Below are 17,460 nucleotides of genomic sequence, written 5' to 3'. Positions count from 1 at the left end.
TAGTTCTAAACTTTGGGTTAAATCCAAACCCAGCACTACATTAAATCTTTTTTTTCTACATATCTGCTTTTTTACATTCTTTATTACTTATGTTGGATGTTAATCTTCAAGCTGAAAACAAATAATGCACACTGTTAAATCTCATCTTGATACTGGCACAAGAAATTCAAATTGTGAAGGCATTTCTATACTAATCTTTCTCTACACTCATAATCCTCAATTTGTCACAATCAGCAAATTTCTACACTGAATAACTCACTCTGTTTTCATCTGGAAAAATAAGGCATCCTATTTTTAGCATGATATTGAAGTATTTACATGTTTGAGTCTACTTTTAATTCCCTGCTCTCCTAGACAATAACTAAATGAATAGAGAGAAAGAAACAGTTACTTAGTTGAAAAAGCCTTTAGACTCTATCGGCCATAGGTTTGAATCTTGGCTTTATCGTTCAAATCTAATAAAACTGTAAATCTTGACCAAGTTACTTAATGTTCATATCTTCAGTTTCCTGACCTTTAAAATGGGAATATGAGATTTATTTGGTGGTTCAGTGGTTAAGACTGTGCACTGCCACTACAGTGGGTACCAGGCAATCTTTGATCTGGGAAGTTCCACATGCTGCAAGGTGCAGCCTAAATAAATAAATAAAAGTATGACATACTTGGGGTGTGTGAAAAGGCTAAGACTCTTTAAAAATAATAATAAAATAAAGTGGGAGTAATACTTAAAAGTTTTAGGATAAATGGAAAATTAGATTTTGTAAGTAAAGCATGAAGACAGTATGCTAGAATAACATTTAGATTTTCTCTGTATTATTAACAGAATCTATGTACTATTTGTAAAGTTAATACATTACCTATGGGAAGCCACTCATTTTTATTTTTTACTGATTTTATTTTTAAAAACTTTTATTATGAAAAATTCAAAACAGATAAAAAGCTAGTATAATGAACCCTCATGTATTTATTGCTTAGCTTTAGTACTTATCAACTTTATTTCCTATACACACTCCAGTTTATTCACTCCACAAGATTATTTTGACACAAACCCCAATTTAATCACTTCATCTCTAAATCTGACATAATGTATCTCTAAGATAAAGACTTGTTTTGTTTCTCTGGTTTTGGCCATGCTATGCAGCACGTGCGATCTTAGCTCCCTGACCAGGGATTGAACCTGTGCCCCTTGTAGTGGAAGTGCAGAGTCTTAACCACTACCCTGGCAGGGAACTCTGAAGACTGCTTTTTAAAAGACAAAACTATAACAGCATTTTCATATCATCTTAAAAAATAAAAAAATTTCTTAATGTCAACCTGTCCAAATTTCTTTCATCTCATAAATCTTTTTTTAGCTGATTTATTCAAATCAAGTACAAGCAAGATCTACACATATTATTTACGTAATATGCTCCTTAAATTTGTTTTTAAGTTTCTTCCCCCTTCTCTTTTTTTTCCCCTATAATATTTTTGTTGGAGAAACATAGAAAATCCCAAGGGAGTTTTGCTAATATGGGAAATCACTAATTTTTAAATTTAGGTCACGATCCATATGAATCAATGCTGACTTTGAAACTGCCAAGGAACACTGTCATTTATATAGCAAAAAAACATTTTTATTGGTTTTACTGACATTTGCTAGAGTACATATTAAGCTCTTTAACATGAACAGTAAATGAGATAATAAATGGTAAGAAAAGTGGAAATTATACACAAACACCATTATTATTATTGGTAGAACATAACAGGATATATTTAGGTTGGTGCAAAAGTAATTGCGGTTTAATATTGTTGAAATTTGCTATTTGATATTGGAATACATTCTTAAATAAATGTGATTATGTTATATATCATTTTGATGTGCATTTCTTGTTTTATGCTTTTTGCTAATAAATTTTACTTGCTGTTTATTTTATATGCTTTGCAGACTATGGAAACAATGTTAGACAAAAAGCAAATTAGAGTGATCTTCATATTTAAGTTCAAAAATGGGTCAAAGCAGCAGAGACAACTCGCAAAACCAACAATGCATTTGGCCCAGAAACCACTAATGAACGTACAGTGCACTGGTAGTTCAAGAAGTTTTGCAAAGGAGACAAGAGCCTTGAAGGTGACGAGAAAAGTGGCCAGCCATCGAAGTTGACAACAACCAATTGAGAGCAATCACTGAAGCTGATCATCTTACAACTACACAAGAAGTTGCCCAAGAACTCAACGTTGACCATTCTACAGTCATTTGGGATTTGAAGCAAATTGGAAAGGTGAAAAAGCTCAAGAAGTGAGTGCCTCAAGAGCTGGCTGTAAATCAAAAAAATCGTCACTTTTAAGTGTTGTCTTCTTTTATTCTATGCAACAGTGAATCATTTCTCAATTTGATTGTGAGGTGTGATGAAAAGTAGATTTTTATATGACAACCAGCAACAAATAGGTCAGTGGCTGGACAGAGAAGAAGCTCCAAAGCACTTCTCAAAGCCAAACTTGCACCAAAAAAAGGGTCATAGTCACTGTTTGGTCTGCTGGTGGTCTGATCCACTACAGCTTTCTGAATCACAGCAGAACCATGACATCTGAGAAGTATGCCCAGTAATCGATGAGATGAATGGAAAACTGCAACACTTACAGCTGGCATTGGTCAACAAAAGGACCCAGTTCTTTTCTGAGACAACGCCCAACCACACGTCACACAACCAACACTTCAAAAATTGAACCCATTGGGCAATGAAGTTTTAGCTCATCTGCCATATTCACCTGACCTCTCACCAACTGACTAACACTTCTTCTTCAAGTATCTCAACAACTTTTTGCAGGGAAAATGCTTCCACAACCAGCAGGACGCAGAAAACGCTTTCCACGAGTTTGTCAAATCCTGAAGCATGGATTTTTATGCTACAGGAATAAAATTTATTTCTCATTGGCAAAAATGTGTTGATTCTAATAGCTTCTATTTTGATTAATACAGATGTGTTTGACCCTGTTACTGTTGTTGTTCAGTCGTCCATTTGTGTCTGACTCTTTGAGACCTAATGGACTGCAGCACACCAGGCTTCCCTGTCCTTCACCATCTCCCAGAGCTTGCTCAAACTCATGGCTATTGAGTCAGTGATGCCACCCAGCCATCTTGTCCTCTGTTGCCCCTTCTCCTCCTGCCTTCAATCTTTCCCAGCATCAGGGTCTTTTGCCATGAGTCAGCTCTTTCACATCAGGTGGCCAAAGTATTGCAGCTTCAGCTTCAGTCCTTCCAATGAATATTCAGGGTTGATTTCCTTTAGGATTGACTGTTTTGATCTCCTTGTATTCCAAAGGACTCGCAAGAGTCTTCTCCAACACCACAGTTCAAAAGCATTAATTCTTCAGCACTCAGCCTTCTTTAAGGTCCAAGTCTCACATCCAAATATGACTCCTGGAAAAACCATAGCTTTGACCCTAGTTAAAATGATTTAAAATTCAGGGTCTGAAAGCACAATTACTTTTGTACCAATCTAATAACTATGCAATAATTTTAAAGCCATAAGCAAGTAAATAGGAGAATATATTTGATGAAGACCAAAAAAAAAGAAGTTGAAAGAAAGGGTGATGTTTATTGTTCAAAGACAATTACTTCCTTACCTGAATCGCTTGCTGCAACAACCACTGTTCCACCAGGAGCAAAAGGATCATTGTGCTTTAATGTTTCTACCTAAACAAATTACACAAAGTCATGATTGAGAGAGGAAACTTTTCATAGCTTAAACTTCATTGCCACACCAAAGAAAATATTCTGCACAAACTCTAAACTAATTAAGAAACACAAGGCATTAGGAACAAATGTTTACCCCTACTGATTTTCAATCTTATTACATTGAAATGATTCATATCATTTTCTAATCTTTTACTCTAAAACATAACATACGTTCAGAAAAATGTATGGAACATTATGAACCATTTAATAAAAGGTATCAAGTGAAGATCTATGAAACTGCCAACATCTCAAAAGTCTTCATGTGCCTGCTCTAATCATAATCCCATCCCTCCCCTCTGTAGAGATCATTATTACCCTGGCATTGGTGGTATCCATTTCTGTCCTTCATAATTTTGCTACTTGTTTAGACGCACACTATTCTTTAACTTTCATTTTGAAATAACTGTAGATTTCTAGAACAGCTGTAAAGACAACACAGAGACCTCTTATATGCCCTTCACCCAACCTCCTCTAACATCAATGGTAATGTTAATGTGTGTGTGTGTGTGTGTGTGTGTGAGAGAGAGAGAGAGAGAGAAAGAGAATGCTTTCTATTAAAAAAAAAATTCAGCCACTTTCAATAGTAAGCCACATAAAAAATCTGGATCAAATGGTAAGCGTGAATGGCTACAAAGAGTGAGGACTTTGTAATGTTTTACAGAAGCCAGAGATTCTGACTACTGAACTATCTTCCTACTTCAGTTTGGTTTTAAATCATAGTCAAACAAAATGTATATCTAGGAAGGTAACTGAACTTTCTCTTTCTGGCATCAGGTTCTTTTTAAGAGGCCAACCAAAAGTCCTGGCATACAATTAGATAAAAGGGTCACAGAAAGAGTTTTGGAATATTTATCTCCTACTCTGACTCATGACTATCAATGTCATCTGTATTACACGAGCTACTTGTAATCATCAAGAACTTAGGTATTACAACTGAACGTCAAAGGATAATACAGAGCTCAAGGAGAACAGATGTATTTGATAAGAGAGAAACAATGCTCACTGAGACTTACAGTATATTCTCTTTTTATAAAACAGGATCCATTAAAACAAAACTACTTGCAGAAAGAGTAACTAGTGGTGTTTTTAGAACTGAAAATTTTAACTGATGCTTATCTTAACTTACATTTTTATAAAATGAACACACTAGCTTATACTCAGATTATCTGCTAAATGAATAAACAGCAATCAAGGGAGAAAAAAATCAAGCTGGTCTGTATAGCAAAGTAACTCTCCATGGTTCCTACTATGATAGTTAAAATACCAATGTGAGACAGAGTCACTGACATGGTAACACAAGTCACCAACTATTAACACTTCTTCTCTCAACTGTGAGAGAAGGAAAAACTAACAGGCCTGGTTTTAAATAGCTTGTAGATTTTATTTACCATCACAGAGAGAGAAATAGAAAAAGTAGGCCTATATGTGTGTCAGGTTTAATTCTATTCCTTTATCATACACTGTGCATGCATGCTAAGTTGCTTCAGTCATGTCTGACTCTTTGTGACCCCATGGACTGTAACCTGCCAGGCTCCTTTGTCTATGGGATTCTCCAGGCAGGGATACTGGAGTGGGTTGCCATGCCCTCCTCCAGGGGATCTTCCTGACCAAGGGATCAAACCTGGGTCTCTTATATCTCCTGCATTGGCAGGCAGGTTCTTTACCACTAGGTGCCACATGGCAAGCCCTCACACTGTGCACTTACCCTAAAAGAGCACTGAGATAGCAAGAGGAACAGGATGGACTGTGCAGCCCATGAAGGAGTAAGTACCCACAAAACTCTCTTTATATTATGTTCAGTTTGGTAATTAGGCAATTTAGTATACGAAAGTAATTTTCATGACTAAAATTCAGATGGTATGATTTTACGGAATTAATGTTCCAAATCCTCCTATAAGGTCCCCTAACCTAATCTATCACTGAAATTCTCTCTTCTCTACATCAGCCATCCATTCCCTCCTTTCACAGTATGACTTAGCATGTACATAGTAGCTACCATATGCTAGCTAGGATAGTAGGAAATGGCACTTGTTGTTTTTTAAAATTATGTCCCTCTGAGAAAAGAGGCCATCCTTGAAGGAACAGAAAAGACTTGTGGGGAGAGATTCATATCTTAAGGCATTAACAGAGGCCTGTTTAAAAAGAAGAAAGATGACCAAAAGCAGGGGTTTGTAGTTAGGAAAAAATGAGTTTGAATCTTAGACTACAGTGCTGAAGACCTTAGATTTTGGTCAGATAGAGTCTGAATTTAGTTTTGTCACTTACTAACTTATTTACACGTAATAACCTCTCATTTACTTTATCTTTAAAATGAGGGTGATAAATGAGCCTCGTAGGATTATTGTGATGCTTAAATGAGGTAACACATGAAAAGAACTTAGCACCATGCCTGGCACATAGAAGAGATCAGATAAATGTAACTATTACTATATTGCCAATTTGGTGTTTAGTTTACAGTTTTGAATGGAGAAATTAAGACCTGTCAACAAGGGCACTGCTGCTTCCAAAACCCGGGCAGAAAGGGGAAAAAGTAGTAGAATGAATGGTAGAAAAATTTCACCAGGGGAGAGGAAAAGAAACATGCTTATTTTTAACTTAGGAAGAGCTGCTTTGGGACTCTTGCTTTTTAAACGATAAGAGTAGATAACGAGAGGCTAAAATAAGGTGAGAGGGAAAGAACTCAGGTTGTGGGCAATTCGAGAAGAATTTGGCAAATGGGTCCACACTACAAACTGAGTGTTGTAGGAACACAGAGTATCCAGTAGCCTGTGGAAACCACAAATATTCAGTTACAGAGGTATTTGCTTAGTTTTATAACAGTGGAAAAAACCAGTTGCTGGCCAAGTAGTTCTTCACTGAATACAATAAGGAAGCAATTCAAGAATACCAAAGTTTATTACCTTTAAAATAATCAATTACGCTTTTAAAGAAGTTCTCTTAATCTAAGAGTATTAAAAGACAAAATTTCTGCTTCACATATCTGTCAATCAACTACTCCTTTCTAGATCTGGTTTACTTACAGGTGTGAAATATCCTGTCTCAAAAAATAAGCCTTCAAATAAAAACTTAAAAAAACCAAACAAGAAAAAAAATTAAAAACCTCTCCAAAACCATTGATGATTATTGAAACTGGGTTTTAGAGACACAGAGGTTAACATACTTTATTACGTTACTCTATTTTGCATGTGTTTAAATATCCTAATATAAAGATTTGGTTTTCAAAGCCTCCAGACTTGGTTGTCTGATCTTAGTTAATTTTTCGGAGTTCCAGTGTTCTTATTGTTAAAATAGGGACACCAACACCTATTTTGTAAGACTGACGTGAAGATTAGAAACTATGAATATAAAGCCCACAACAGTACTTGGATCATAGTGGGTGGTTATTAAATAGTAATTGTTGTACTATGTATGTTATCAAGAGAGTCTGACATTTAGTGGGAATTAATACATCTTTACAAGAATAACACTCTAGATGTGTCCACAAAATAACAGAAATGATTTTTTTTAAAAAAAGATCAATGCTGTTCTTTTTAAATTGATTTCATTATTTCAATAATGCATACCAAATATTTTCAAAAAGCTTTACTGAAGACTGGCTTATGGATTTTTAATCATTTATTCTTAAAATCCCCACTGGAATAATATTTTGTCCTTTGAAGGGTGGACTTGATATTTTTGATGACATGAGTATTCTGTCAATTTCAGTGGGTGTTCACAGTGTGAAATGCCAGGCTGAACCAAAAACTAGATAGGTTCAAAGAGACTAAAATTTTTATATCGCCCATCAGAAGTAATCTACAAGAGAATTCTTTCATCACTGTGTATTTCAGTGCCTTTTAATTAATTGGCAAACAATTTTCTTCTCTAGAGTGAGTACTTACTGAATCATTTCTATCTTTTGGATTTGAAAGTGACTCAAATAGTGTATGATTTTACTATTGGTAAATTGCTTTTTTTTCTACATTTGTCTCTTTCCCTACCTCTTCTCTGACCATTAAACAGAAGTTAACATATATTTACTGATCACTGAACCAAAGTACAGGCAGGGCATGTGTACTAAATTTTTTTGTAAGATATAGTTCCTACCCTCAAGAAATTTACTATCTAGCAATGATTAATGATTTTGTTATTTCACCAGACAATAAACTGTCTGCTCTTAAAAAAGAAAAAAAGAAACTCACTTAGAACATTTGTGGTCCATTTAACATTTTTTAACCCTCCTACTTACCGATGTATTACTGCTATTGCTGGCTGCACTGAAAGGGTCAGTACTTGAAGTGGCAAAAGGATCAGTAGAAGACTGCTTGAAGAAGCAGTCAGATGCAAATGGATCTGACCCTTTGAAAGGATCACCACCAAATGGATCTAAAAAAAACAACACAAATATAAGAGATTAAAAAATTATTACTCTAAATTTCCTGTCACTGAAGGCATGACAATTGCCTTAATTAAAAGGCATTTTGAGCTCCTATAGAGTCTAAGTCAGGTACTTTATGACTACTTATCTGGGTCATAAAAATTATAGACAGTTACATCTAGTTAAGCAGTTTTAATTAACATTCTTTCCTACTTGTTCATTATTCATTCAAAGCAAGTCAATAACTCCAACACTTATTACACAATGTTGCCTATACACTAGGTTTAAATAATTTCCTCTAACCTGGTGATTCTAATTTTGGGGGTGAGGAAAGGCTCACAGTTTTCTTTGTGGTTTTGATAAAAGAGTTTTTCACCTAATAAACTGATTTTTTAAATTAGCACATAATATCAAGTGATCTCATTTTGACCCTTATTCTATGCTATTATAACTAAGACCAAAGAAAAAAAGAACACATAGGAATGTTAAGTGAAAGTGTTAGTTGTTCAGTCATGTCTGATTTTCTGTGACACCATGGACTTCAGGCCGCCGGGCTCCTCTGTCCATGGGATTCTCCAGGCAAGAATACTGGAGTGGGTTGCCATTCCCTTCTCCATAAAGCTTCCTGACCCAGGGATCGAACCTGGGTCTCCCGCATGGCAGGCAGATTCTTTACCATCTGAGCCACCAGGGAAGCAAAGAAACAACAAAAATTTCTAAATGTATTTCTCTCTCTGGGCTCAATGATAACAGCCAATAGTTTGGAACAGGTTTGGGAAGCATAACTGAATGGCACACCAGATTTGTGAAAATCCCAGAGAAATAATCTTAAAAAGCCTGACACAGTAATTATTTAAGATCTGTAACAGGCTGTAATTGTAGGGGGGCAAAAAGTCCTAAACCCTGTAGTAATGTAGATCATTTTATTTATCTAATCCTTGGCTAATAAGGAGAAACCAGCGTATTAAAATCATCAAAGAATCATTTGATGTATTAAAAGCATCAAAGTATAAGCACTACTGTTATTTTTTATAAAGAATAGCTAACAGCTTACTAAGCAAATTCACAAGTATCTGTCACTTTTTCTCTGAAAATGCCAGGTACATACAACATCTTAATGAGGCCTTAGGTCAATTTTAAAACTGAATAAAAAGGAAGTCCATTCCTAAAACTACTCAACTGTGATCTCTCATTCATAAATATAACATAAGCTTATAATTAAGAAGAATTATATTAAAGCTAAGAAGGACTTCAATAAAACACTAACCAATTTTCCCAAAAGGATCATCCTTGAAAGGATCACCTGTGATAAAAGAAATATGCAGAAATCAAAATCACAATATTTACTGTTGTGGCACCATTACTTAAAGGGTAACTTCAAAACAAAAGCAAAGTTTGTTTCATTAACTCTACCTCAAAGTAGGTAAGACAATGAATGCTGTCCACCTTTAGGAAATATTTAAAATACTAATAAGTATCACTATCCTAATAAGGGAAGAACATCAATACACCTCATAAAAGAGGCAAATTTGAATCAGAGCCAACTATATTTACCTCCTGACCACAAGGTCAGATTACATGGAGGGGAAAACACAGGCTTGAGGGCAAGAATTTTACTAACAAAATGTCTACTTTTCACAGGATTACTGGATGGGTATTACCATCAACACTTCAGAAACAAAGATACCAGGCTTCACTGAAGTAAAAAAAAAAAAAACTGCTTAAAGAATTGAAGGGTCTAGAAATAAATCCTTACACATTTATCATCATTTATTTGGTTTTTGACAAGAGTGCTAAGACAATTCAATGGGGGAAAGAATAGTCTTTTCAACAAATGGTGCTGGGACAACTGGGTATCCACCTGCAAGACAATAAAGTTGGACCCCTATCTCACACCATGAAATCAAAAGCACAAGAGAAAACATAAAAAAATAATAATAAATTAGACTCCATCAAAATTAAGACAACACTGAACACAAGAATATAGTTGCAAATCATGTTTGATAAGGGACTTATATTTAGAATATGTAAAGAACTCCTACAAATCAGTAATTAAAAGACAACCAATTTAAAAAAGGGCAAATGATTAGAATAAACATTTCTCCAAAGAAGATATAAGATGGCCAATAACCACAGAGAAAGATGCTCAACAATATTAGTCGTTAAGGAAATACAAATCAAACCCAAGTAAGATAGCACTTCAAACTCACTACAATGGCTATAATCAGAAGGATAGAGAGTCACAAGTGTTCGCAAAGATATGGAGAAATTGCAAGCCACATATACTACTGGTGGGAATATATATATAAAATGGTACAGACACTTTGGAAAACAGTTTGGCAGCTCCTCAAATGATTCAACAGAGTACTATGATCTGATATACACCCAGAGAAAAGTAAACATATATTCACACAAAAACTGGTACATGAGTGTTCACAACAGCATTATTCAAAACAGCCAAAAAAGTGGAAACAACCCAATAGTCCATCAACCAATGAATAAGTAAAATATGGTACATCCATATAATAATATTCATCAATAAAACAGAAAGAAATATTGAAACATACTAAAATGTGAGTAATCCTAGAAAATATTAGGCTAAATGAATGAAGCCAGATATAAAAAAGCATATATTGTATAATTCCGTTAAGTATGCACATCTATAGAGACAGAAAATAGATTGGTGGTTGGGTGAATTGAGGGTTAGGGGAACAGGCAATGACTTATAATGGGTATGAAGTTGCTCTGTGGGGTGATAAAATTTGTTCCAAAACTAGATTTTAGTGAGGATTATACAATTATGTAAATGTACTCAAACCATTTAATTGTATACTTTAAATGCTCAATTTATATATCTTTTAACACTATACACACACACACACACATATATATTAATAAAGAAGTTTTCTTAGAAGAATTCTAATTTCTAGGCTCATTTTGGCCATGCCTCTGAGCAAATTATTCCATTTATGTTATCTTAGTTTCCCATCTTTAAAACTGGTAAAAAACTGACCTATCAGTTTCCCAAGGTGAGTTTGGAAATAAATAAAAAGAAGTTTAACATAAGTGGTATTTAACATAGTTTATGATGACATTAGGTATTTTAATTTATTGAACTTATAAATCTTCAATAAGACTTTAGGCAGCTACTAACTACTATAGGCAGGGATCGAAGCTAATAACTACTATAGTTTCTGTTGTTGTAAAAGCATGGTGTTGGCACTTTTGGTAAATAATTGCTGGTTGACTTAAGACTGCCCAATCTCTTCTCTTTCTCTGGGTCTTATTCTGAAGAAGAAACATACTCTTAATCAGGGGTTCCTAAGACATAATCAAATACTTAGTTCCAGGATTTAGTTGCCTGGAGAGGACAAATACTAAAGTCTGACCATATAAAAACATCATTCTCTTTTCTACTTTTGCTATAATAACTAGGCTCTCAAAACTGAAGTCCAAATTCTTTTCGGTCCTTTTTGGTTAAATTTGTAATGTAAATATAAGAGTACTTACTGCCAATAAAAGGATCAGACTGGAAAAAATCCAAGTTTGAATCTGCAACTGGATTTGTCAGTGAACTTGTTTCTACATTAAATGGATCTTCCTAAAAATAATTTTAAATTAAAAAAAGGTTTTAGAAACCAAAAGTTTTAAAAGGTAACATCTTAAAATAAAATATCATGTTTGAAAAATCAACTGATGGTAACATAACAAATATTTTTGTGGTCATAAAGTCCATTTAACACATTTTTCTCTTTCCTTAGCATTAAATAGTATATAACCCATATTGAGAAGAGAATCACGAGAACATTTACATATTAATATAGAATTATTTTACCTCTTTTGAACGTCTGTCACTATTAAATTCAGGACAAACTTTTTCATTAACAGCTACAGTCACCTCTTCATTTTCATCAGTCACACCAGAAGGCAGTATTTCAGGACTACTTCTTGCCTACAAAATATTAATCCTTCAAAATATCAATTTTTCACAATATATTTTCTACTTGGCAGAGGAAACTGACAAAGAAGAGTCAAAAATTACTAGAAAATTTTAAAAGATAAGCAGAATATATTCATTGGATGACTTCTATAATATTTCTTAGGAAAATGATATCATCAAGCCTCAAAACCACTCAAGGCCAGAAAACTCCAGTTCTTCCTTAACTACTTCCCTCTGGTCATCCCCCAGCTAGAGTCCAAGTCTTATGGAATCTAATTCTCATCTATTTCTCAAATTCTTCCATTCTTCTCCATCCTGACTGTCACTATCATTCATTTATCACATCATTATTTCTGGTATGTATTACTGTAGTAATAACATTCCAACTGCCTTCCTGCCTCCAATATTTGTCCTCCACATCTATCTTTCTCAGGGCAGCCAAAGTAATAGATCTAAAATATGACTCTAATCATGATCTTCTGGTTAGAAGTTCTTCAATGATGTCACTGCTTTCTGGATTTAGATCAGCAGATAATAAGGCTTAAGAAGTGGCAAAGCCAATTTCTATTTCATACCATCCTATGACTTTGAAGGATAACCTAGTAATTTGCATTTTGTGCTTAATAGAATATTGTGCAGTTCAAGACTGCACTGTACAAATAACATTAAATCTGTTAATTTTAAATCCTTAGTATCTATCAAATTTGTATTCTCATCATCCCTCCTGCTACTGGTTAGATCCAGGTTAAAACAGTTCTCACACAGACTACCCCAATAGTCTCTCACCATATCTCGGCATGTCCAGTCCTATTCTCCAATCTATAATCCACTTAAAAAAATTTTTTTGGTGACACCCTACAGCTTGTGGGATCCTAGTTCCCTGATCAGGAATTGAATCCAGGCTACAGCAATGAAAGTACTGACCAAGTCCTAACCATCGGACTGCCAGGAAATGCCTTATCCAGATTTTCTAAAAGGTAAACTCAATCCTGTCACTTCTTGCTTAAAAATTCTTCAATGGCTACTCACTGTAGTAAGGCGAACTCCCCAATGCTGCAAGATGAATCCAAATTTCTTACTCTCTGGTCCTTTCTGACCTAAAAGTGGCCTTTTTTTCTAGGCACATATCATAATTACCTACGGAATTTGTTTTTAAAACATATGTACCTGGGCCCAACCCAGAAACTCTAGTTCAACAAGTTTGCAATGGGGCACAGATATCTCTATCTTGATAAAAAGTACCAGAGGTAATGCAGGTAACCCGTAGGAGACAGCCTCACCTCCTACCAATACATTCCTCACCATCACAAAACATCCTCGGAAAACTTCTCATGATCCTGTGTAGCATGTTTTCTCCCATTACATACTTATGCTAATGCTGTTTCCTCTGCCAGAAATGTACCACCTTCTCCTTTGCTTAACCTCTTCTCACTTCAGTGGTCACTTGTAAAGCTTCCCTGACATCCTCTCTGAGTCTCCTCCAAGTTGTCCTACCTGAATACCCTATTTACTTTATCACAGCCTTTTAACACAGTGTTACACGACTAGACTGCATGCAGCTGGAAGACAGGGTTAAAGGTCTTTTGTCTCTGTAGCTCTCATTTGGAAGAGCAGTACTCTTGCATTAGCTGATATTCTCCAAAAAAAACAGTAAGTAAAGGTCTTCAACATTATGAAATAATTACTTTCAGCTTTGGATGAGATTACTTAAAAATAAACACTACTTTCAAAAGTTACTATCTATAGAACCACAACTTTGAAAACATGCCTCTATAACAAATAGATTAGTTAAAATTACATTTTGCACTAGTTAAAACTGTTAGAACCCACTCTTCCTTTCTCAGTTGTCTCAGCTGAGGCAAGGCCACATATTTATATTAGGTATGATGTCAACAAAACTTTCATCTGAATCAGTTTTTTTTTCCTTCTGAAGTTGGTTATGGAATTAAAGGAACTATTAGACTCACTGGAGACTCCTGGTGTATGGGCTCAGACTCTAGGTTGCTCTGGCCTTCAGTGTGCTCATTAAGATTGGCTGTTTCACTACTGCTGGTACTGAGGCTGCAATAATCTGTAGCACCATTTACAAGAATGCTGTGTGGACTACTGCACCAATTTAATTGATTACTATGGTTTTCCAGCTCTTTCATTTCCACAAGTTTCATCTGCATCTGTCAACACAAAGAAGAAATACAAAACAGAATTTACTAGCAAGATATTTTTAGACAAAAATTAGACAAAAACTAGACAAAATTACTAGAAAGACATGTGATATAAAAATAACTATATGCTTAGACTTGATCAAGGATAAATTTGCTTCCATTAAGGAATGCAGCATGACTTAGAGAAAAGGATTTCAGTAATCCACCCCAGTAAATTCTCCTCCTGAAATTACAGTATATATGGATTTGCTTTTGTACATCTTTTGAAAGATTCAAGAATTTTAATTCAAATATCTGCTAATTGGCAGTCCTTTAGAATTTAACTAGAAAAAGTGTCAGTATTGGGAAAAAGATGGCAAAGCGGTAGTGCAAGAAAAGATTTTGTGATGACGCTTTAGGAGACGGAGAGGAAACAGAGGAAGAGTACATAAGACTCTGGAGCCATTCATATTTCTATTGGGAAGAAAAGAAGTGAAAACAAAGGTGCAATGAGCTAATGTCCTATCACCTGGCATTATTTATTTATGGGCTAGAACCTTAAGGAGTAGTCAGCCTCTAAATCTAAAACATACCAAACAGGTTAAATGAAGGACAAAGTTTTTTTAAATTTCAATATCCATTGACTTTCTATACGTGGGACAACACAATAAGTTGTAATATATACAAAGAGAAAAATGTGGGAAACTAGAAGGAAAAATGCTTATTTAAACCCATATCTACAATAAAAACACATTTACATATATTTCAGAGAAATTGAGACAACAGAATCAAAAGATGTTTCTAGTGAAAAAAACAAACTGAACTTTATTGAATAGTACCATTTTCATAAAATATATATATATATTTTAATTACATTGGTGTCCTCTATTTATTAGCATGTTATATATTTTTTTTGTTTCTAGCAAATATAAAACTTACCTATTGACATTCTGTAAATCAAGGCTCTGTTCCCTAATCTTATTCCCCTAATATTTCCCATAAAGTTTTTAAGTTGCTCAATTTAGAATCTGTAATTTACCAAAGGAAAAGTCAGGATCATAACCTGGAAAAAGAACACTATATTGGATAAGGAGACAGATGTACATCTAGCTCTATCACTTTCTAATTATTAGGTTATCTTAGTCAAAGTACCCTCTCCAAGCTTCCATTTTTTAATCCATACAGGTAGTAAGAACTATCTTCATAGAAGACCATTATGTGAAGTAAAAGATATATTTAAAAGAACTCTGTAAAATGTAAAGGCCTATGTAAATGAAGGACAATGTATGTAAAAGTACCTAGCACACTACGTTTCTCACTACTATGACAATTAAAATTTCTGTTCCTTTTCTACTAATTTACTCTATTTTTAAACAGTTAAAGACTTGAGCCTTTTGAGGACAGAGACCAAATTTTTGTTATTAACTTTGTATCTTTAACATCTAGCACAATGATGTATACTGTAAGTGCTTAATAAATGTTCACTGAAAAACACAAGTATTATGCTTATATATTTAAACAGTGGGCATCAGTATATGTGTGTGTGTATATACACACATTTCATTTTGTGTTTATATACACACAAATTGCATTTCATTTAGGATTTAAACTAACAATCAAAAATACTACACATTTATAACACAAAGTATATGCTTTGTATATTCCTAGTGCTCTAGAGAAGTGGTTTATAAACTTACTTTTACTTTAATCTACAGAAAGAAACAGTTTACACTTTGACCCAGTAAATATATATGTACATATGTCTTTCTCTGTGTATATATATATAAAACATACATATAGATGCATACATCATACATATAACTATACATTTACACAAATACACGGGGTAAAACAAGTTTCATGAAGTAATACTCATGCTTACTACGTGTAATGTATGCTGTTATTTCCTATTCTCTTATTTCATTAAAAAATTTATCATGACCATTAAATCAATTTTAATGCTACTACCTTGCAGTCTAAAAATTTAAAACATTACTCACCACACAGATGAAGCAGTTGGGTGAAATACCTCCCTATCAAAGAGTTCTATTTAGGATAGTTTGTTCCTTATAGTTATTCGTGAGACAATCAACAGAATCATGAACACAACCTGGCTTTCCTGTGTCTGATTCTCCAATGCACCTGCCATTTAAGCCTGTGTTCTTCCTTACTCTCTAGGTAAACTTAAGAGGATATAGAGAAAAATAATCACACAACTAACACAAACTCTTTGCAAACTGTGCAAGAAAAGTATAACAAATGTTTAAACTGCCAGAAATACTTAGATAAATAGTATATATTGTGCAAGTAAGTTACACAAAGTAAAGGTCAAAGGTTCTTTGTTTTCTAGAAAATACAAGGTAAGAAATAAAAATAAAAATTCAGCAAGTCACAAAACTTCTCTTCAGTTATTCCTTTTTCCAAAAAAGCTATAGCTAAGCTTTAGAGAGCAATAAAAGCATCAGGCTAATTTACAATCAAATTTCTTTATAGGCCCATGGTAATATGCTGCCCTCTGTGGGACAGACACATGGTACCTGAGTCAAGTGCAAGAATTTGGTATATTTATTCTTAAGATTTGGAGATCAGACACAAAGATCTAATTCTTTCCACAAATGGCTTGCTGACACTATCTTCCATGTTCAAAAACATGGCTTTATTTTCTGATAATTTATAATATCTGGAGTCACTTCTATTTTTCTAATTTATGCTCTTTCCTTTGAAAGAAATCCCTTTTCAAAAAAGTCAAAGAAAAGAAAATTAAAAGACAAGCCAGAGACTGGGAAAAATTATTTGTAAATCAAATATCTGATAAAGGACTTATCTCCAAAATATACATATATATATTTTTAAAAACTTATGTAATTTAATAAGACAATCCAAAATAGGCAAAAGACTTTAAACAGACATTTCATCCAAGAGGATATACAAATGGCTGATAAGCATACGAAACGATCAACATCTCTAGTCATTAGAAGTGCAAATTAAAAACTATGAAGTACCACTTTACATCTACAAGAATGTCTATAATCAAAAAGACAATAAAAGTGTTGGTAAAAATGTGGAGAAACTGGAACTTTTATATATTGCTAGGGAAAGTATTAAAATGATACAGCCACTTTGGAAAAGCTTGGCAATTTAAAGTTAAAAAAAAAAGTTTAACGTAACTTTACAATATAGCCAACTATTTTATATCCAACAGAAATGAAAACACATGTCTACACAAAGAATTATATGCCAACAAAAAATTCATAGCATCATTATTCATAATAGTCAACAGGAAGAAAGAATCCAAATGCCCATTAAT

General features: G+C 34.1%; 1 protein-coding gene across 50 annotated transcripts in view; it reads right to left on the bottom strand.

Annotated features, from left to right (window-relative positions):
* The window catches only part of EPS15 (epidermal growth factor receptor pathway substrate 15), a 137,748-nt gene that overhangs the window by 24,846 nt on the left and 95,442 nt on the right, over nt 1–17,460 (bottom strand). For 37 of the 50 annotated variants that reach the window (XM_081485479.1, XM_081485491.1, XM_081485492.1 and 34 more), the window contains 6 exons: nt 13,980–14,183; nt 11,908–12,024; nt 11,583–11,673; nt 9,340–9,375; nt 7,944–8,080; nt 3,604–3,673 (listed from right to left, as the gene is read on the bottom strand). In XM_081485479.1, coding sequence (XP_081341605.1) covers nt 3,604–3,673; nt 7,944–8,080; nt 9,340–9,375; nt 11,583–11,673; nt 11,908–12,024; nt 13,980–14,183 — 655 coding nt within the window. Of the gene's footprint in view, nt 1–3,603; nt 3,674–7,939; nt 8,081–9,339; nt 9,376–11,582; nt 11,674–11,907; nt 12,025–13,979; nt 14,184–17,460 lie in introns of all 50 variants that reach the window. The other 13 variants (XM_081485483.1, XM_081485488.1, XM_081485500.1 and 10 more) reach the window with 1 other exon arrangement.

This window comes from Giraffa tippelskirchi, chromosome 5 (assembly GCF_054371585.1).
Source record: "Giraffa tippelskirchi isolate mGirTip1 chromosome 5, T2T-mGirTip1v1.2.pri, whole genome shotgun sequence".
Lineage (NCBI taxonomy): Eukaryota > Metazoa > Chordata > Mammalia > Artiodactyla > Giraffidae > Giraffa > Giraffa tippelskirchi.
The sequence above is the reverse complement of the archived record's forward strand: the minus strand, read 5'-3'. Positions and strand labels throughout refer to the sequence as shown.